General features: G+C 40.6%; 1 protein-coding gene across 11 annotated transcripts in view; it reads right to left on the bottom strand.

Moving 5' to 3' along the window:
• SIPA1L1 (signal induced proliferation associated 1 like 1) overlaps positions 1–22,057 on the bottom strand; it is a 412,564-nt gene that overhangs the window by 29,061 nt on the left and 361,446 nt on the right. For all 11 annotated transcript variants that reach the window (XM_030930501.1, XM_010360620.2, XM_030930499.1 and 8 more), the window contains 4 exons: positions 13,029–13,175; positions 9,679–9,803; positions 6,843–6,961; positions 2,226–2,668 (listed from right to left, as the gene is read on the bottom strand). In XM_030930501.1, coding sequence (XP_030786361.1) covers positions 2,226–2,668; positions 6,843–6,961; positions 9,679–9,803; positions 13,029–13,175 — 834 coding nt within the window. The remainder of the gene's footprint in view (positions 1–2,225; positions 2,669–6,842; positions 6,962–9,678; positions 9,804–13,028; positions 13,176–22,057) is intronic.

The following is a 22,057-nucleotide window of genomic DNA, read 5'->3' on the forward strand; positions in this document are numbered from 1 at the left end:
TCTAGTAAGTTTGAATTTCAATAGGAGAGTTATTTCTAAAGGATGATTTCAATGATTCTGCATTCTTTCAGTTAGAAGCAGAAAATTGAGATAATCCTTTGAGGCCTTCAGGCAGCTCCAGCCAGCACATTCAGATAATGCAAACTCAGGTGCTTTTTTCAGGGAGCTTTGTTGATCCCCTGGGATTTGTTAGATAATGGGACAGCCGCACATTCTGTGCTTTGGTTTCAGGGGCCCAGCTCTTTCCAACCTCACTCCATGGTGATGCCATTTGAGACAAGATCTCTATAACCAACTTTCTTCTGCCATCACATTGGACCACAGAAATATTTTCAGATGGAAGATATTCTTAAAAAAAGGCGTCCTCTTTTGAAAATGACAGATTGAAAACCAAAGAAATAGGAGTCAAACTAAACTTAAAAACCAGAGAGAAACTCTTCAGATCTGCAGAATGTTCTAAGTCAATGCACAATCTACTCAGATGGGGATGTGCCAAGAACAGCCAGCGAGTGTCTTGTGTGATTCTGTCTATATGGTTATGGCATCTGATGCCCACTTCCTATTCTACTTTGGCAAACACATCTCTTACACCATTTGCATCAAATAATCTACTATCTTAATTGTGGAACAGAATACATAGATAGTACTCAAGAATACTGGGACTACTTTCCCAATTTCATTTTGCTTAGAAGCCATGGAATTTCCAGACCTATCACCACCATTTTGAGATCTGCAATGTGGTAGCAGTAAACAGAAACAACACTCGTGAAAGGCTTCAGCTTCATACCACAGGGCCTGATATTTTAAATGAAGGGAAACTCAATGATAAGTAACGATAGAAACTCCATGAGAAAACAGAATACTTAGCTGGTCAAGTGAAAGGAATCTAAATTAAGTAGAAATTAAGTAGAGGATGTCCTCTCTCCTTAAGGTTATCTGGGGTTTACTGACAGATTATGGGCCTGGATTTCCATTTGAAAAATAAAAACTAAATTAAGCCTCTCTATTATTTTTCTCTTTTCTTTTCTTTTCTCTCTCTCTCTATTTCTTTCTTTCTTTCTCTTTTTCTTTTTTTGAGACAGAGTCTTACTCTGTTGCCCAAGCTGGAGTGCAGCTGCATGATCTTGGCTCACTGCAACCTCTGCCTCCCGGGTTCAAGCAATTCTCCTGCCTCAGCCTCCTAAGTAGCTGGGATTGCAGGTGCCCACCACCATGCCCGGCTAATTTCTGTATTTTAGTAGAGATGGGCTTTCACCATGTTGGCCGAACTGGTCTCAAACTCCCGACCTCAAGTGATCTGCCCACCTCGGCCTCCCAAAGTGCTGGGATTACAGGTGCGAGCCACTATGCCCAGCCTTTACTATTTTTCTTGAGGTCATAATCATAACAGACCCAGAAGATAGCAAGGCTAGATGCTCTCACACATTGATCAATGACTGACAACAATTGAAGGTAAAAGGAGAAAGCACACACAGATTAACAGGCCTAAAAAGACAGTGATGGAATCCTTCTTCCCTATATGGATCTTGTCACATTTGGGATTTTAGGCTCAAATCAAGAGGAATTGACAAATAGTATTTACTTTATCTAGAGGTGTGATCTCCAAGGATACAGGGGAATGTGTACTTTCCTATTCTGAAAGGTGTGTCTAATTTTAGCTACACGTTTGTGTTGGACATCCCCTACTCTCAACCCATCACTGCCAGGAGCCAATTACTGAAAAAAAAGTTACTATGCAAATATCAGGTAAGTGAGGTTCTCGGCTACAGAGGCATGTAAAGGACGTGCTTGGCATCATAAATGATGCTCTGTTACTCAGAAAAGACCCCTTTCTTTTAAAAATATGGTCAATATTTTTAAAATGTAGTCTTCAAAAGCTTGTCCCAATATATATTCCCTATCACTCACCAAAAGCCAATATTACAAAATTACAAATTTCCTCTCAAATTGTGGTAGCCAGGAAAATTAAAAAAAAAAAAATCAAATCCAACTTAAAAAAGAATGAATCTGCAAAATTTTCTCACAGTTTAAAATAATGCACTAAAATTGCAGGATTAAAGTATTTTGAAGGCAAGTAAAAGACATTAAACATATAAAAATAATTGTCACTGCAGAAGAACCTCCTTTTCTTATACACTATTGAGCAAAGTAAAGTGGGCTGAGGCCAGGGAACTGGGCTTAGGTCTGCGCTGGGCATCGTAGAGACAGTGGGGAAGGGTGGTTACCTTGTGTGGGAAGCAGCATCGTTTATACTGAAGGTGCTGTTCTCCCTTGCCAGAGGGCTCGAGCCGGCTTGGCTCTTGCTGTGTATGTCTAAGCTCAGGGAAGACTCTGCTTTCCGGTCCAGGCCGTGGCTCTCTGTCTCCAAAGTCCGATCTGCCATGGAGATTACTTCACTGGAGCTGTGCCATAGGGGTGCCACTTTTTCCTTGCCTGGCCCTGAGCGAGGTGATGATGTGGCAGCCCCCAGGGAAGCTGTGCTGCCGTGGCTGGGGCCATAAGAGGTGGTGTCAATCCCACTATCAGCAGAGGTGCCTTGCAGATAGTTATAGCTGTTGAGTTCGGATTCTGTGCGGTCCCCATCGTACCACTTCTCATCACTGTGGGCACTCGACGCATTGCTGGAGAGAGTATTGCTACTGGAGTGGCTCGAGTAGTGGCTATCAGACTGCAAGAGAAGCAGGATTTATTTGAGTGTAAAGTTTTGCTTCCTGAACAACAGAATAACAGAAATGACACTGTGATTAGTTTCTAGTTATGAAGGCCTAAAAGTTCCAATAATGACAAGTCACAGTAAGACAGGGAACCTATGTCACTCTAGTCCACTCAGAAGTAGCCATGGCAAAGAGTACTAGAAACGTTTTTTTTTTTTTTAATCTTGTTTTTCATTATTTGATTTATGCTAAAGTATCAATACTAATAAGGAAGAAATTTAAATTGTCATTAAAGTTTTAGTATATTAAAATAGAAAGGAAATGACATTTCCAAAGGGATTATAATTAGAAAGCATGTTAATTCTAAAAGCCCTATTTGTTCAGAGTAAATAGAAGGCTGAATATAAGACTTATTCCTAGAGAGCTCTCCTTCCCCAACTAGCCTCTATTGAGGAGACAGCCTTCTAAGACACGCTTTGAGGTAAAATTTATACAGAGGTGCCAAGGTAATTCAATGGGAAAAAAAATTAGGTTTATCATGAAACGATGGTGATACAACTGAATATTCATATGCAAAAAATAAAGTTGGAACTGGGGCAGCAGCTCATGCCTATAGTGCAGGGATGAGTGCTAGGATAAGGATTGATAACAGAAGTGTTAATATGCCTCCTAGTTTGTTAGGAATAGATCACAGAATTGCGTATGAAACTAAAAAGTACCATTCAGGTTTAATATGAGGTTGGGTGTTTAGGGGGTTAGCTGGGGTATAATTGTCTGGGTCACTTAGGAAGTCGGGTGAAAAGAGCACTAGTCCCAGCACTTTGGGAGGCCAGGGCAGGTGGATTGCTTCAGCTCAGGAGTTCAAGACCAGTCTTGGTAACACAGCAAAACCCCATTTCTACAAAAAATTCAAAAATTAGCCAGGCGTGGTGGTGCCTGCCTGTAGTCCCAGTTATACACGAGGCTGAGGTGGGAGGATCGCTTGAGCCTGGGAAGTTGAGGCTATGGTGAGCTGAGATTATGCCACTGCAGTGCATTCTAGCCTGGGTGACAGAGTGATACCTTGTCTCAAAAAAAAAAAAAAAAAAAAAAAAAAAAAGGAAAGAATAAAGTTGGATCCTTACCACATAGAAAAATAAACTCACAAATGATCAAAGATCTAAATGTAAAAGCTAAAACTATAAAGCTCTTACAAGAAAACATGTGTAAGTCTTCGGGACCTCCAGTTATAAAATGGTTTCTTAGCTATGACAACAAAAACATATGAAACAAAATAAAAAAATAAATTGGACGTCATAAAAGTTTAAAACTTTTGTGCTTCAAATAGCCCAATTAAACAATGGGCAAATGATTTGAATAGTCATTTCTCAAAAAAAAAAAGAAAAAAAGAAACAAACACCAAAAAACAAATGTCCAATAAGCACATCAAAAAATATTCAATACCATTAGTTATTAGGGAAATATGAATCAAAACCACAATGAGATGCCACTTTGGCTATAATCACAAAGGCAGATGATAATGAATGTTGCAATGTTGGGAATATAAAATGGGGAGGTAACTATGGGAAAACAGCTGCAATTCTATGTTAGTATATACTCAAGAGAAATAAAAATGCATGTTTCATTGTACATGGATGTTTACAGCCGAATTATTCATAATAGTCAAAAAGTAAAACAAAAAATCCAAATGTCCATCAACTAATACATGGATTAAAAAATAGGGTATATCCATAAAATGGAATATTACTCAGCTATGAAAGGGAATGAAGTACTGATTCATGCTACATGGATGAATCTTGGGAACATAATCAGCAAAAGAAGCCAGGCTCAAAAGGCCACATATTGTATAATTTCATTTGTATGAAATGTCCAGAGTAGGCAAATCCAGAGAGAGAAACTGGTGACTGTCTAGGTCTTCGAGGGGATGACAAGCAGTCGGTGGTGGTGATGAAAATGCCCAGGAATCAGGCAGTGCTGGCTGCACAAATCTGAATACGCTGCTAAAAACCACTCAATGGTATATTTTAAATGGGTAAATACAATGGTATATTTTAAATGGGTAAATACTATGGTATGTGAATTATATCTCAATTTAAAAAGTGTATGGAACTCTTTCCATATGCTGGCTTAGATGCTTAGAAAGAACATTTTATAGAGTTTCCCAAAGAAATAAGAATTTAAAAGATTTCTGAATAAAGTAATATTTTAAATTAGAGGGAGGCAGGAAGTCCGGATGATGGAGATTAAGAGAAAAGAAGAGAGAAGGAACTGCGTGTGTGCATGTGTTCGTGTGTGTGTCTTTTGGTGGAGGAAGGAGCAGGCTTTTCATTGGCTAAGGGGAGGGGCAGGAGTAGGATATGCCAGTTTCTTTCTTTCTTTTTCTTTTTTTTTGACAGAGTCTTGCTCTGTCACCCAGGCTGGAGTGCAGTGGCATGATCTCAGCTCACTGCAACCTCTGCCTCCTGGGTTCAAGCGATTCTCCTGTTTCAGCCTCCAGAGAAGCTGGGACTACAGATGTGTGCCACCACACCTGGCTAATTTCTTGTATTTTTAGTAGAGACAGTTTCATCATATTGGCCAGGCTGGTCTCGAACTCCTGACCTCAAGTGATCCACCTGCCTCAGCCTCCCAAAGTGCCAGGATTACAGGGGTAAGCCACCACACCCAGTCACCAGTTTCATCTCAAAGTGAAACATCTCTTCCCCTTGAAAAAAGAATCAATCCCAGTTACTTTATTGGTGTTACTCTAGTTTTCCTCAATAACAACTTACTAAGTGCTGTAATAAAACCTTCATTTATTCTTAATAGGACAGAACTTCTTTAGCTCCAGACCTGTGCTGGGAAATCTGGTGACCCTTAGTCATGTGTGGCTATTGAGTACTTCTAACATGGCTGGTTTGAATTGTACCAAGAGTGAAAAGTATATAATACATTTCTACAGAAACATAATGGGAACTATACATATATAATTTTAAATTTTCTAGTAGCCAAATTTTAAAAAGTAGAAAAGAAACATGTGAAATTAATTTTAATAATATATTTATCTAGCCCAACCTGTCCAAAATATTATTTTACCATGTAATCAGTATAAAAATTATTAATGAGGTGAAATTTATAGATCAATTGGGATAATCTATCATTTACAAGTAGAATTGTGACAATATCACATTGTCACAACTTGCCTCAGTAAATATTTTCCTCATAGAAAGATTTTGCTCAGTAGGCTGGGTGTAGTGAGCTGAGTTCGCGCCACTGCACTCCAGCCTGGGCAACAAAGCGAGACTCTATCTCATAATTTAAAAAAAAAAAAAAGATTTTCCTCAGTAAATCTTTTTCTTCAGAGCAAAGTGCAGGGCATGCTCACTCTTGTTTTTTTTTTGGCTCAATATTCATTTTTCTACAGCAAAACTTACATGCATCGCTCATTTCAAGTTCTCTGGGTATCTTCCCTAGTGAACTAGTAAGCATGAAATACAGTATTTCCTCATTCTATAGAATGACGTGAATATAAACATACACATTCCAGTGAACAGACACACCAAGGAAATCAACCGCATGGGAAGGGTGTCCCATCCCAATAGCAGTATCAGGGAAGAAGAGTGAGAAAAAAAAGAATAAGAGGGGGGTTGGAGAATGATAACCTCATATTCCCAATTTTACTGTAAGTGAGAAGGAATTGTGTATTACTATAGCAAAAGGATGAAATGTGTATGGCTGTGAAAGATAAGAGAAGCGGTAGAGGAGGCACAGGGGAAGCTGTCGGTCTCCTGTACCTCCTTTACTGCAGCAGAGTCAAAGACATGGTTGGAACATCAGTCCTGCTGGAGTCCTCCCATGGTTGGAGCAGGACTGACACTCTAACCACATCTCATGCTTGCAATTGTGTAAGCAAATAAAATCAACTTCTAATACATTTCCATTCCTAACATTCCAGGATTGTTAGTGATTGAATCAGATGACCAGACCTGTGGGTGTGGCAGAAGCACAGCAATGAGGAGTTACAATTTATCTCAAAGCAATCTAAAGGCCATAGCAGCAGAAACTGCAAGGCCATGGCAGCAAACGACCACCCTTTGCCAGAATGACTTCCTCTTTGGCCATATAGAGGAAAGAGCAGAGCATTTTCACAGTGCAAGAAAGGTACACTGCTAGGAATCTAATATTTTTTTAAGTTTACAGTTAACTTACATGCCCTTGTTTGTTTGGAGACAAATGAACCACTGGATCCTGCCGCATTAATCTCCCACTGGGGCTCTCTCGGAAAGCTGGCAGTACCTTTGATACTGCTGGGAGATGGCATGTTGGCTCTGGAATACAGCATAGGACATTATGGTGCAGGCACTAAGCAGAAACAAGCACATGGTGACAAATGAAGATGGCTTGCCATTGCATCTTTCAGTTCACTGACCAGCAAACTCTGCATTTCAGCAGTAAGCTTATTAAGAGTCTATATGATAGACAGCAGGTCAGAAACTTAAGTGGCTGATGGATAAAGCTTGCAGCTGGTGACAACTGTCACGTCATACACATTAGCATAGCCAAGTACCACCAAACCAAAGGCCATGAACAACGCAGCAAAGTTCAGAATCAACTTTTGGTTTGGGGGAAAAATTTGGATTATATGAATTAAATTTATGAAATTCATTCATTGCCAAGTGTGGCTAACCTAGCTTGGTCTACATTACCTAGACAGGCATGGATGCAATCACGTGTTACTTACCATGACATTTTGGAAATATTTTACCTGTATATTCATGCTGCTCGAGGACAAAAGAATTGAAATCCTGAGGTCCTCTATAACTGTAAGCTGAGCACAACAGAAAAGACACACAGCAACTAGTTTACTTAAAACAATTGCTTCCTTTGGGACTCCAAGCTGGCGTTCAAGATGGGGTTCCAAAAGTGAGAGATAAAGAATTTATCCTCCATAACACCACTATACCTAATAGCAAGAATCCTGGGCTTCTGAAACACCCTTCCTAACACGTAGAGGACAGGGCAAAATACTCCTTGACTCTGACTCTCAACCATTTCCAAAAACAGAGGCAGAAAAGCAAACAGCCATAAAGATAAGTGAGCCAAGTCAGTAAGCTAAACTCCTGTCTCCACTGTCAGGAGGGTACCTGTTGATATAACACACTGATGCCTAACCAATAAGAACCTGGTAAACATTCTCAATCAGTGCAAGTCATTAGAGAATGTGGTTCTTATAAACTGAGTAGAGAAAGGTAAGCCCATTATATACTCAATATTGGGTACTGAGTAATAAAAATGCAACAATTATTTTTCTTGACTTCTCCCTGGAATGGCTTATACCAGCTAAGCCTTCTGATTCTGTCTGATGTGCCAGTTAGGAAAGGCTGGGTTATTTTTCTGGAATGCTGGGATATCAAAAATTATTTTTAAAATTATTTTAATATTTTATTTGAAGGGTTGGATTTTCAATGGTGAAAGGCCACCACTTGGACCTCTTGTACTGTGGTGAAAGGTTTCTTTGGCAGACTTCAGGGGTATCTTATTTTTAAAAAAAGGTATACCTTACAAAAAAGATGAACAAATACGTTTTCAAAATTCACCTACATTCATTTTTAAGTCTTATCTAATAAGAGTGGGATGCCACTAAAGTAAAGTGGATGCAGGGAAAAACAGACCAGAGGGAGGTTAGTGTGAGAGAATGAACAGGGGTCTAGGAAGAACCTTGTAATTACCCTTTCCATCCCTTCTCACTCTGTGTGACTTCCCGAGTGTGGCAGGCATGACACTGCACGCCTCACAAAGGGCTTGCTGGCAGCCTTGTTCAAAGCCTGCACCAGGAGCCAAAAAAAGTTGCTAAAGTCATGCTGAAGAAGGGATCCTTTTCACATGTGTCATTACCATCTCAACAGTATCAAAACATATGGGATTTAAAACATTCTGTCAAGAGTAGAAAAGCAGATCAGAATATGCTCAGGTTTTCTGTGTGGGGGTGGGTGGGATAAGAATGGAGAATGACAGATGGCTTCAATAACAAGGCACATCTCACTGAAGCTATTGGAACAAAGCATATCTTCAGAACCTAGGAACTCCATTTCTCTTCCTCAACTCCTGTCTTGGTGGAACACATCTCCACTCCTTGCTATGTCCATGGTTAGTACATTTACTTGGGCACAGTCATTAAAACAGGACAGAACAATGAATTTGCAGAGAAGATTAACAGATGGGTCTTGCTTTATAAGGTTATCTTTTTCAGCCCTGAAATGTACACCTTTTTTATCCTACATTGATGCAACTGGAGATTAAATAAAGGAGGAAAAAATCCAACAGTCTAACAATCTAGATTCAAGTTAATGATGCATCAACTGCGTTGGTACCAAATCCCTGAGGCTCCTGTGTTGAAAATCTTGTTTCATGGCAAAATGTTATTGTACCAACTAGAGTTATGGTATCATTGTGAAACAACACATATATAGAAAGAAAGGGCTATGCAGTAGAAATCCGGGCCCGAGCTTGCTCATGCAAATCTCTTCCACCCAGCTGTTTCGTACTGCTAAGACATTTCCTTAGCTGACAGCTTAACAGCAGAGTGAGAAGAATTTTTTTTAAAAGCACATCAGGGAGGAAAGAGATTCTAAGCAAGCTACAGATATGACTAAACAATAATTGTATCTCTTTCCCACTTTGTTCATAGTCTTGTTTTTTAACTTGACATTAAGTATACCAAGCAATCTCTCAAGGTACTTATTCTAGGCAAAAACAAATTAACAAGGAGGAGGAAGGCACTTAGTTTGGTAGTCTGGTGTTTTAATTTAGGTGCTGAAAATAATTCCTATCCCCTTTCCACTTTTGAATTTGGGGTCACTTAGAATTCCTTTTCTCTTAGGTCTTATTTACTGCTTTCACTTATACATAATCTAACAGACTTAATTCTAATTCATATTTATTAACTAGGGCTGTCTTTTATAACAATGTTTTGATAACATCATCAAGAGGTGACCTAAGTCACCTTGTAAAAGCAACTTGCTTCTTGTAGAAATTGATTACTTACCCATCTGGTCAGCAATGCTATCTTCACTTCTTTGCCAGCTAGGTGTGGATTTTCCGCTGCCACTGATATCTGACTGGGTGTTCTGCCTGTCAATGGAGGCTGGGGATCTGCGGCTCACTCCAAACCTGTGGTGATTTCCGCAAAGGCAAAGACAACATCAGGGACCTTACCCATGAGGGAAGGCAGTCCTGGGTGTAATGAACTAAATTTTAACGACAGGCACTACTGGTTTTTGCTTACGTGTCTGTACATGTATACACACCCTGGTTTGTGTTTATGTGGGTGTGGAAATGTGTATGTTGTGGTCAATATACACCACTCTGCTCAAAAAGGTATGAATGCAATGTAAACAAACTTGTAACAACGAGGGCGGAAGCCATTAGGACTGAGCTAACCTAAGGTATGTAGTGTAAGAAACCAAAATTTTCTAAGCCCTGGTACAGCCAAGTTCAGACTTATTCACAGCCAAAAGAAAAAGTTCACAATCTAAGTATTAATGTTCCATATATATCTTCCAAATGGTATACTGTGGAGGTTTGTTCCTCTTAACTTTGTAGTTTACTAAATCATTAAGTCAGTGGTTCTTGGAACAAGTATTTTCTGAGAACTTGCTTTGTGGTCTGAAATACAAAGATTACTATCATTTAGATCATGTAGAAACCATGTTCAAACTGTATAAATTTTAAACTGCCTTTGGGAAGGGCCATTTGGAAGCAGGTAAACTGGCAAAAAATAAAGGCAAATGTTTATTTCTGGAAAGAACATTTAGCTATTTAGTTTTATTTTTCCCTTTGTAAAATAATAATACATGCTTAATTAAAGCATATGTCTTGAATAGCAATATCAACAAATTAAATACTGACTGAGCCCATGAAAAAGTGCCAGAGTGTAGAATTTAAACATTCATATGGAAATTTACTAATTTATATGTGGTTACTAATGAACTTATGCATAATCTACACAATGAAAGACCAAACAGGGCCTAGGAGCAGTGGCTCACGCCTGTAATCCCAGCATTTTGGGAGGCAGAGACAGGAGGATCACTTGAGGACAAGAGTCGAGACCTGCCTCGGCTATAGTGTGAGACCCCAGGCTCTATATAAAATAAAAAAATCAGCCAAGGGTGGTGGCCACTACCGTCCCAGTTACTCAGGAGGCTGAGGTGGGAGGATGGCTTGAGATGGGCCTGGAGGAACTCATGTTCGTGGGTGTCTCCTTGTTATAGGCTGATACATGTATGGGTAAAACCAGCAAGTAGCACACCGGAAAGGCAGGAGATAAACAATAAGACCTGAGGCCAAGTTCCAACCCCCACCAAATATGACTGAACAAAGTCACTGAATTTTTGCCTCAATTAATGTGTAAAACAGCAATTTCATTATAAGAATCCAAGGAGAAAAATCTATATGAAGCATCTGCAAAGTAGAAGGGGCTAGAAAAACATTTATCTTAATAAAACTCATGTTTTTTTGTTTTTTTTTTTGAGATGGAGTCTCACTCTGGTCCCCAGGCTGGAGTGCAGTGGCGCAATCTCGGCTCACTTCAAGCTCCGCCTCCCGGGTTCACGCCATCCTCCTGCCTCAGACTCCCGAGCAGCTGGGACTACAGGCGCCCGCCACCATGCCCGGCTAATTTTTTGTATTTTTAGTAGAGATAGGGTTTCACCGTGTTAGCCAGGATGGTCTTGATCTCCTGACCTCGTGATCCACCCGCCTCGGCCTCCTAAAGTGCTGGGATTACAGGCGTGAGCCACCGCGCCCAGCCAATAAAACTCTTATTATATCATCTCCCCAGTTACTGTTTCAAAATTCTTTTCATTTACATACCCCATCACAAGACTCACTAAGCAAAGCTATCTCACATACTGATGTAGCATTTACTAAAAATAAAAACCTTGATTTATGAAAACTTCTAATTGGTTAAAGTGATCATTTAAAAAAAGGACTCACAATTACACTTTTTGCCATCTCCTCCCTAAGGGTCCTTGGTTTCATTCACAAGAGTAAATATACCTGTTTGTGATCCTATTCTAAATTTGTACTAAGACTTTTTTAAAAGGCTTGGAGATGCAAGTTAGAAATGGATTCTAATCATGCTTTTACTTTTTTATTTTTTAAGAGACAGGCCTATGTTGTCCAGGCTGGACTCATATTCCTGGCCTTAAGGGACCTTCTCCTGCCTTAGCCTATCAAGTATCTGGGACCACAGTGCCCAGTTTGCTTTTAGTTTTTGGTAGCAGTGTAAACTTTTAAACCTCTGAACCTTTTAAACCTCTGAACTTAAAGCTGGACATTTTTCTGGCCCTTTGGTTTTAAATAAACAATAAGGTAAGACTATCTTTAAACTCTGCTTTGGAAAACATTTTCATCTGATGAACTTCTAATTTCATTTCTCATATATGCCCCCACCCCCAATTTATTGTATGCCAGAGTATAAGGGATACCCAGTCCTGAGGAGCTAAGATAAAACTTGTTCTAAATTTTACTTGGTGCTGTTTTTGAAGAGCTTAATTGTTCTTTGTTCAGAGAAGCATTTACTAGTTTAAGAGTCACACTTAGATTTGAAGGAGTTTTAAGTAATCATTTGGCTGCCATATGAAACACATTCAGTGACCAAGGACTCTGCCTCATGAGGTCATCCAGTTCTTTCCAGGGCAGGCTGACAGCTATGAAATACCTTCCTCAAAATAGGCTGGACCCTTCTCTATAACTTTCATCCACTGGACTTAGTTGTCCTCACAGACAAGTTTGATCCCCAATCTAAGAGTGCTGGAAGAAAGCTACTGTGGCCTCCTCACCTCCATATAATTCTCATCCTCAGCTTGCACATCCTCAGTTCTTTCTCCCACATGGTCTCCGAGCTCCTCATTTACCTGGGCCCTCTCTTTGGATCTGCCCTGCCTGGTCGGAACTCCTCAAAGTGTATGGTCCAGAAATAAATCTCCAAGGAGGGTGGAACAGGCCCTATGTCTTTTCAACAGTTTTGCTTTTTAGCTCCCTTTTATTTCCATCCTAAACTTGTACAGGTGTTGTTTCCACTTTGGAGTAAATAAGAAGTGACAAAATCTGAACTGTAAAACTAAACAATATATACAATGGACAAACTAATGCAATTTGATTTCTTTGCCACTGAGTTCTTCGTAGAGGCTAGATGATGATAAACTTCCTAAGAAGTAGTTTAAACCAGCCATGAAGCCATTTTTCTATCTGGATTATTAACTACATTTTCTCTTTTGTTTGTCTACAAATTGATCAAGGCTGGCTGAATGGAAGTCATTTTACATGTCTGAGTACAGATGAAAGAAATGACGCCAACAGGGACCATGTACAATGGGACAAACGCATACCTACCCTTCGGGCATGGACTTCTGCCTGTAAGTGCCCCCCACAGAACCAGTGTCACTGGATGAAGACAGGTTGCTAGGGGAGTTCCGACACTGGGATCTTGCTAAAGCCATGGATGAGACCGTCACATAGATGTCCGAACCAGGAGACAGCCTGCATGTGCAATACAAAAACATGAAGTCAACAATTCAAAGGGAAAATCCCAAGGCAATGCATGATGGATAAAATCATATAAATGTGACAAAAACAGTGACTTCATGGAGATAGTGAAAACGAAGCCAGCTGGAAGCCTACAAAAGAAACTTCCCCATAAAATGACTCCCTCTAGGAACAGCTTTGGAAAACTGCCTTGGGTGGGGGAGGGGGGGTGGGTGTCAAAAAATAAAGGGGAAAAAAAGATCTAGAAAACATGTATGCTTCCAAAAGCTGCCAGAATTCAATGGGCTAAATTGCTTATGCAGTTTCCTAGTATGGCGGAGCAGAAGATAATTGAACCCAAGTGATATTAACATAGCAATTAATTCCAGTTTCTCACACCAGTCCTCCCAGAGTATATGACCATAGTAACACTGGTACATTTTTTGCATGCTTCTTTGTTTTCCAATTTTATTGTTCACAGTCTGGAATGAATATTCAGATTTTGCTATTTAGTATTTATAATTTTGGTTGGTAGTAGTATCACCATATAAAAATCTCCATGAAAAAATGCCTAAAACCACAGTTGTTGAATTTAACTAGAACTACTGAATGTATATAATATCACAGTAGAAGTGTGCTCCACATGGGCACCTCATGTATCTGTTTCTAAAGTTATGGGTCCTTCACATTGCCAACTGGCTGTCAAGGCAGAAACCATAGCTTTGTGGTCAGGACAGACATATTTTTCCGCTCTACCTCCTCTACTCTAGTAGGCAACATGGCAACCACAGGGATATGAGTAAGTGACGCTGTGCTGACAGTTGTGACTAGGTTTAAGCTCACCCTTAGTAACAATGGCATTTTATTTCAGAAGCAAATGCTGGCACAAATCACTTGACTCTTGTAGCAGGGGAGGTAATTTCCATTTTATAACTTAGGAAGTGAAATCTAAGTCATCGTTCAAGTTCACAACGAGCCAGATCTCTAGACTCTAATTCTGCTGCACTCCATGCTAAACTACTGCTGTCCCCTAGAGAAGGCCTGGACTTTTTTTTTTAAATGAGACAGTTTGCAATGGGTTTGCATGCTCAGACAACTTTGCACATAAAGCTATCCTAAGGCAAGTCCAAGTTCTGAAGCCTTGAGACAGAAGCTGCTTTACTGGCAGAGGCCCTGTCCCGCAGTGCCTCTTTATCTTCTGAGTAGGGCAGGATGGGGCTTCAGGTGTAGGAGGCTGAGAAGCTTTGCTAATAGAAAAAGAATAAGGATAGACATTAAACAGTACAACTCCCAAATTAATCCATGCCCAAGAGGCAGATCTGACTTGAGAGCCCAGATTTGTCTCCGGCTGTCTCCTAAACATGTCGACTGGACACCCTTCACCAGCAATCCAAATCAGACCTTTTCAAGACTAACACGTTTTATCGCACTCTCCAACACCCCACACTGTCCTTCCTATATTTGTTATCTCAAGATAAACATTTTTTTTTTTTTGTACCACATAATGGGTTTATTCACAGGACAACTTGAGACTGCAAGTCATGTGACTAGTCAAGCTAAACATGGTGAAGCCATTTTTTCCCTTCCTCTTTCTTTACTTTCCATAGTCAACTGGGTTAATTAAGTTCAACCACTATTTACTGAGCACAAACTGATGCTGGTCCTGAAAACACAAAGACAAAGAAGCTATCTAGTTTCCAACCTGCTGAACGGCTTCTGAGTTCTCTCACCTGCAGCCTGGGTCAGTAGAAGTGTCCTGATAGGTCTCTCAATTTCCAGGCTCTCTCCACCCAATTCCTCCAGCAGCCCCAACCCACCCTCTTCCATCAAGTCATCTGACTGCTAAAAGCCTATTCAAAGCTTCCCTTTGCCTATAGGATAGAGGACCAAATCCCCGGGACTCTCTTTAAGGCCTTGAACCATCTGACCAAACCCCATCCTCATCTCCATCCCCATTAATGGCTCCACACACCCTACATTCTAGAGACAGTTGAGGTGTCCCAGTTCTCAGACTCCGCCCATTTACACCATTATTCATCTTTTTCTCTCTGCCTGGAATGCCTTCTTCCTTTGCTACTCACATAAAAAGGCCTGATTCCAACATCATCGCTCTGAATTCATAGATTAGAATCTCCTCAAATCCCATGACAGTCTGTTCTTTGCACCATTACACCATGTCATACAGAATGGTTATTTTATGTGTATTTGTCTCCCCTAATGTGAATTAAGACTCTGTCCTTAAGGGGCCAGGACTGAGCCTTATTTATCTTTACATCTCTGAGTGCTTAACATGTGTTTTGAATGAAGGAGAATCCCTATCAGTGGTGTAGAAAAAGAAGAAGAAAAAGGGGATTCAGGACAAGTACCATAGTTATGTCAGATGTCCCAAGTCAGGAGTTCTCAACTATGGTGGGGCTAGATCACCTGAACAACAGTTGGTCACTAATAATGAAGTGCCAAAATTTGTGAATAATTTAATAAAAGCAATTGTAACAGACTGAAAATTAATATGCCTTCTAAAATGCAAGAAAAAGGGATGGAGTTACAGGTGATAGAATTATATCTAAGCCCAGACACCTATGTGAGTATCATCAATCTTACATATGATGGTGAGAGAACTTAGGACAATGCCTGTTCTAACTAGTGTGAAATGGGGCAAATAGGGAGACTTGGGATGTCAGTGTCCAGGAAATGTGGTAAGAAGAAAAAGAGGCCGGGTTTCTAAAGTCTTCCTGTTATCATCGTCGATCTCGCTGTTGCTATACAGACTGTGAGAAATATGGGCCAACCACCCACTGGCACTGTCATTAGGTTGCCAGGTCTCAAAGTAGGGTATGCGTGGGGCAGGTATGGCGGGGCCACAGACTAGTGGGATACTAGCTCATCTCTACTTCAGGTAATGTGTTTTGATAAGAGAAAATAAAGACATTTATCTGGGTACCATAACACGGGTTTCTCTTTACTCTTTTCCACTGAGACATACTGCAAATTTCTCACTATTATTCTAAAGTAATTAATTGTGAAGTGATGTGAAAGGGGTAGGACTGGGAGGAGTTGGTTATGAAAAAGAAAACGAAGTAAGGCTTAAGGAATGACATGAATCCAAATGTAACAAAATACCACATTCCTTTCAACCTGAAGAGTCTGGCTCTTATACACACATAATAGAGAGAAACTTCAAATATAGTTTCACTTCATAGCTGCTTTGACTTTCTTCCTGAAAAGGGGAGGAGGTGTTACAGAAAAATAGCAAAAAGGAGACAGCAGTGGAATGTTAACTCAGTGAAGATTAATGCAATGTGTAGGGGTCTGATGATTTTTTGACTTAGGGGTAGTAAACAAGTAATGCCAGTGAAGTACATTTACGGTAAACGTTAAAATGTTTATGCTTCTATGAGGAAGTTACAACCTAATTCCAAAGGAAAAGTCAAGATGTAACCTTTACATTTGTATTTAGAGGCTGCTTTTCTTACCCTGCTCTCCAAAACGTATATTAAGCTAAGATACCTCAGGCTAGTTCTCAACCTCAGCTTTCTTATTTGGCAAATGTATCAGAAAATTCTATTTGGTTACTGGAGTTATCCCAAAGTGAAAAAATAGCATTTCCAGAAGGCTGGCATTCATTCGCATCCCTCTTTTGCATTTATATAACTCAATAGTGGCTTTGTTTTCGGACTGTTCACACACATAGAGCAACTGATGGAATGCCACCCAAATGTTTTTATGACTCTAGATGTATGTATGGTAGGCAAAGAAAAAATCAGAATTAGCCCTTATTCTGACGACTTACTATTTTTTCCAAATACTCTGAATTTGATACTATCACACAAATATTATTTAAGAACAGACCTAGTGGGAGAGTGGGAGGCACTGCTGCCTGTCTGGGTACTGGCAGTCCACTTCTGCGGAGATAGTCTGAGGCTGATCGTTATTGGAAGTTGGGCTGATTGCTATCCTGCCACTTTGAAGAGGTGCTTCAAGAACTGGGAGCAGCACCTCTCACATTGAATCACATAGGAAAACCAGCACACTGACCTCCTGGATCTCTGTCCATCCCAACACACCTCACAAGTGTACTCTGTTTTAAGCGTTGCTGAGTCCAGTGAAGTTATAGCAAGATCACAAGAGTCGAGTCTTTTCTTCTCTTTTGAGATAAATCTAGATCTTTCTGGTTAGTCTTAAAGAGTCCCAAATGTCTGACGTTAATGTCCCAATAGGTTTAGAGGACGAAGATTAATTAATACCTCTTTCAATTGCTCTGAGATCTTTCCATTCTGTTGAATACAGGCAATATTCTTTTTAAAGAATGCTCTCATCACTGTCAGAGAGGAATTCTGTAAATCTTTTAGCATTAATTTCAGAAGATTTTCTTCCCTACATTTTTACAAATTTAGTCAAGAAATAACTAAACATTTTAAAAATAACTGATACCAAACATTCTCTGGGGCTTCCTTCTGCTGATAAAACACCAGGGCTTTTTTTTATTGTACTAAGAATGCAGCAATTGAAAAAGTCATGATCATCACCATCAAGAGACATTATTTCCACAGTCTTTTGACTACACTTAATATTATACTTAACACCAGATTTTCATTTATATACAATGCATTTCACTGCAGTGAAAACAAAGATTTGAAAGGGTTGGACATTTAGAAAGAGATGGTCCAAGATACGTCCTTCCTTCTTCCAGAAGTAGTCTCACACCAGGCTAAAAGAGAAAAGAGAGCTGACACACACACACACGGATTTCTAACACAACCACCCCTGTCCTGCACACCTATTCCATGAATAAACTCATAGGATGACATATATAGTGCCAACATTAATGGATTCATAGTAAACTGATCACTGCAGATTATGACTGATTACAACTTATCAACTTATGGGTACGGAATTCTAAGTGAGAAGTTGGGAAAATATTTTCCTAACTGATTAGGTAGGATTAATTACATCTCTATTCTATTTCCCATTTTTTATTCCAAGGTGAGATATGTACAAGGACATAAGGCCCTCAGTAACCCAAGTGCAAACAGTGAGCTGGTGGTATAAACAATTGAGAGCATTTCAAATAGCAGCAGTGATGGACAAATTAAATGCTGGAGTCCATAATTAAGCACAGCATTTTACCACAACTTAGCAATTAAAATGCTATCCAACCAGGGAACAGGACCAAGTTAAAGTGTTCTGTCTTCAGCCATGTATATCAACTAGGAATTATGCAAAAAAAGAAAAAGAAAAATCTCTACAATGATTCAAGTTGATGTAATTTGGGTGCTATATCCAGAGTAGTTTGAACAAGTCATGTTCGACTTCAAGCAACTCGTGCCTGTCTTTTCATCGCTTCCTGTTGTGTACTTTGTGAACAGAATTATTGCTGGCTTTCTAACCACATAATTCATACCAGCTGTTCAGACTAGATCATGGGAATCCTGTTCTTTTTTTTTTCTTTTGAGACAGAGTCTCGCTCTGTTGCCCAGGCTGGAGTGCAGTGGTGTGATCTCGGCTCACTGTAACCTCCTCCTCCCAGGTTCAAGTGATTCTCCTGCCTCACCCTCCTGAGTAGCTGGGATTACAGGCGCCTGCCACCATGCCCGGCTAATTTTTGGGTTTTTAGTAGACAGGGTTTCGCCATGTTGGCCAAGGTGGTCTCCTGACCTCAGGTGATTCACCTGCCTCAACCTCCCAAAGGGCTGGGATTACCGGTGTGAGCCACCGCACTTGGCCCCAAAATCCAAAACTTTTTGAGGGCCAATAAAACGTTCAAAGGAAATGCTCACTGGAGCGTTCTGGATTTCAAATTTGGGATGCTCAACCAATAAGATTAACGCAAATATGCCCAAAATTAAAAAAAAAATTTAAATTTGAAACATTTCTGGTCCAAGCATTTTTGATAAGGGATTATCCTAATTGATCTTCACAGACTCTAAGAGGTGGGGCTGTGACCTACTTGACTCATGGGGATGTTAAAGTGCAGAAGGACAGGACCTTGCCCACTGCCACACACTCGCAGTAGCACAGCCAGGATGAAAATCACGGCCCCTGGACAGCACAGGCTCCACTCCTGGTGCTTCTAGGAGTTTCCAGGCAGCTCACACTAATACACAGGTGGCCCTGCAGAAAGGAAGCCGTTATGGAAACATTTCCCTAGAGTGAGTGCAGAATAGCTACTTTCGAGGCCCACGGAATGATGAGTAAGTAACTGAAGAGCCGGAGCTCTTCAGGACACAGTGCTGGAGCATCCTCCTCCCATTCCTGGGTCACTCTGGAGTTTGTAAACGATGGGGAACTGGGAGGTGTACCAAGCTGAAGCCATTGTGCCCATTTCCTGAATGCCTGAATAGGAACCACCGTTGCAGTACCATCTAAAAATGTGAACTTGCAAATCACATCAACTCTAATCCTGACATGGATGCCAGAGTATGCTGTTTCCTGCAAGAAGTGGAAAAGAGAAGCCTTCAGAGTCCGGTGTCTTTAAGTCAAATGCGGCCCTCTGCTTTTCTCCCTTGTCTTGGCTGACAAATACAACACCAGAATTCAATCCCAACTAAAACCTTTTGAAGGAGTCAATCAAGATCTTGCATTTCACTTTGAGTCAATTTTAGAAAAGCTCTACCAGCAATATACTTTTAAAATGAAGTATTCTAAACTTAGTCAACAAAACCCAAAGAATTCTACTTAAATCTATGTTTAATGCTATAGCTTTATCAGACTGTCAAGTGCTTTGCCTTTACCTTTCATCTAATTTTTATAAAATGAAATTGGTTTCTTTTCTCTAAGATAGATTAAATGATGTCCCCAGTTACTTAAATAAGCCCTTTTGATATTAAAGGGTCATTACCACAAATGGAAAGGTGAGGAAACTCTGAGTGTGGAAAGCTGGAGTACCATGTGAAGTGTGGACGCAAGATGGTAAACTACTCTATGAGGTCTCCTGGTTTAATTACCAAATAACGTTTTTTTAAAAAAAGCATTGGGAGTCTATTAAATGCCAGAGTCTACAGCTGATATTTGGAATACAAAGATAAATAAGACAGGTTAAGTTTTAAAAAATGGACAAATAACATTAAAGTGAAGTATCATAAATTTTGTGAGTGAAGAAGCCATGTGGTGGTAAGAACATTCCTAGTGGGGCAATTAAGGTAGAAATGGGAGGAGAGTGTTTTGGAGAAATTAAAGGCGGCTTCTCAGAGGAGGCATGGCAAGGCTTCAGCAGTCAAAAGAAGGAATGGAAGGTGTACCAAGCAGAGGAGCTCCTAAAAAGGCATCAAGGGGAACATGGTAATTGCAGAGGAGAGAGGGCCACTCACATGCCTAGAGATGGGGGTGGTGACGATGACAGGGGAAAAGGGAAAGGCAAGTCCACATAGACAAACTTTTTGGGAGGGACAGGGTGTCACTCTGTTACCCAGGCTGGAGTGCAGTGGTGTGATCACGGCTCACTGCAGTCTCAACTGCCCAGGCTCAGGGGATCCTCCTACCTCAGCCTCCCAAGTAGCTGAGACTACACACATAGGCCACCACACCTGGCTAATTTTCTTTTTTTTGTAGATATGGGGTCTTACTATGTTGCCCAGGCTGGTCTTGAACTCCTGGACTCAAGCCATGCACCTGCCTTGGCCTCCCAAAGTGGTGAGATTATAGGCATAAGCCACAGCACCGAGCCAACACAGGCAAACTTGCTGGTGAGTTGGACTTGATTCTGAAGGCGGTGTGGAACCACAGAAGGGCTATAATGAAAGGCACAGTGTGAAGAGTATTTCTATTTTTATTAGGTCATCCTTTCAGTGGGAGGTTGGTAATCATACCTAGAGGCTGTTGGCAACAGTTTAGGTAAGCAAAAGAATCTCAGTGTGAAATGAGAACTTCCCAGGCAATGGCAGGAACATGTGTGGAGCTGGGATGATAGTGCCGAGGGGAAACAGATAACAAATCCTACTTCTGTTCTGGATACTCAGGTAGATGGCAAAGCTGTCCACCAAGGTGGGTAACACAAGAGATGGAGAAGGCAGAAGGAGGGGCAGGGGTGAAGGTCAAGTCAGTTTGAACTTGTGAATGTGAGACACTTTCATGCCTTTCAAGTGCAAATGTTCAGTAGGTAGTCAGGCATACGAATATGAAAAGTGAAAAAGAGACCAAGGCAAAACAGACAGCTAAGGAAGTACCCACATACAGATGATGGTTGAGGTTGCTCAAGTGGATGAACCATCTAGAAGAATTGCACAGTGTGGGATTCAAATAAAAATGAGGAAGAAGTGGGGAACACAAATTTCAGGGTGATGAGATAGGTGCAAAGAGCTGACGATACAAAAAAATCAGGAATACATTTTGGAAGACAAGGAAATGGAATTTGAAGGTATCAAGTAAGTTAACGACCTAACACCATCCAGAAGCTTTAGAAATGTAGAAGTCAGCTGGGTGCAGTGGCTCTCACCTGTGATCCCAGCACTCTGGGAGGCTGAGGAGGGATGATCACTTGAGGCTAGGAGTTTACAGCTAGTCTGGGCAACACAGTGAGACACTGTCTCTATAAAAAAAATCATTTAAAAACATAAGCTGGGTGTGGTGTGGCATGCACCTGCAGTACTAGTTACTCAGGAGGTTGAGGTGGGAGGATGACTTGAGCACAGGAGTTGGAGTTTATAGGGAGCTAAGATCAATGCCACCGCATCCCAGCCTGAGTGACAGCGTGAGACCTTGTCTCAAAAAAAGTTAATTAAAGAAATGAAAAGAAACATGGAAGTCAATGGGCAATGGGGATCTAGCTGGAACAATCCCAGCGAAGCTCAAAAGTCCCACGGTTTCGGGAATCTCATGGCAAGGTACGAAGCTGTGATGGAGGGGCCAGTATTTGGAAAGTACAAGTCCTGAAGCTTCTAGCCACAGCTAATATTCTAAAC

This window comes from Rhinopithecus roxellana, chromosome 5 (genome assembly GCF_007565055.1).
Source record: "Rhinopithecus roxellana isolate Shanxi Qingling chromosome 5, ASM756505v1, whole genome shotgun sequence".
In the NCBI taxonomy this organism is placed as follows: Eukaryota; Metazoa; Chordata; class Mammalia; order Primates; family Cercopithecidae; genus Rhinopithecus; species Rhinopithecus roxellana.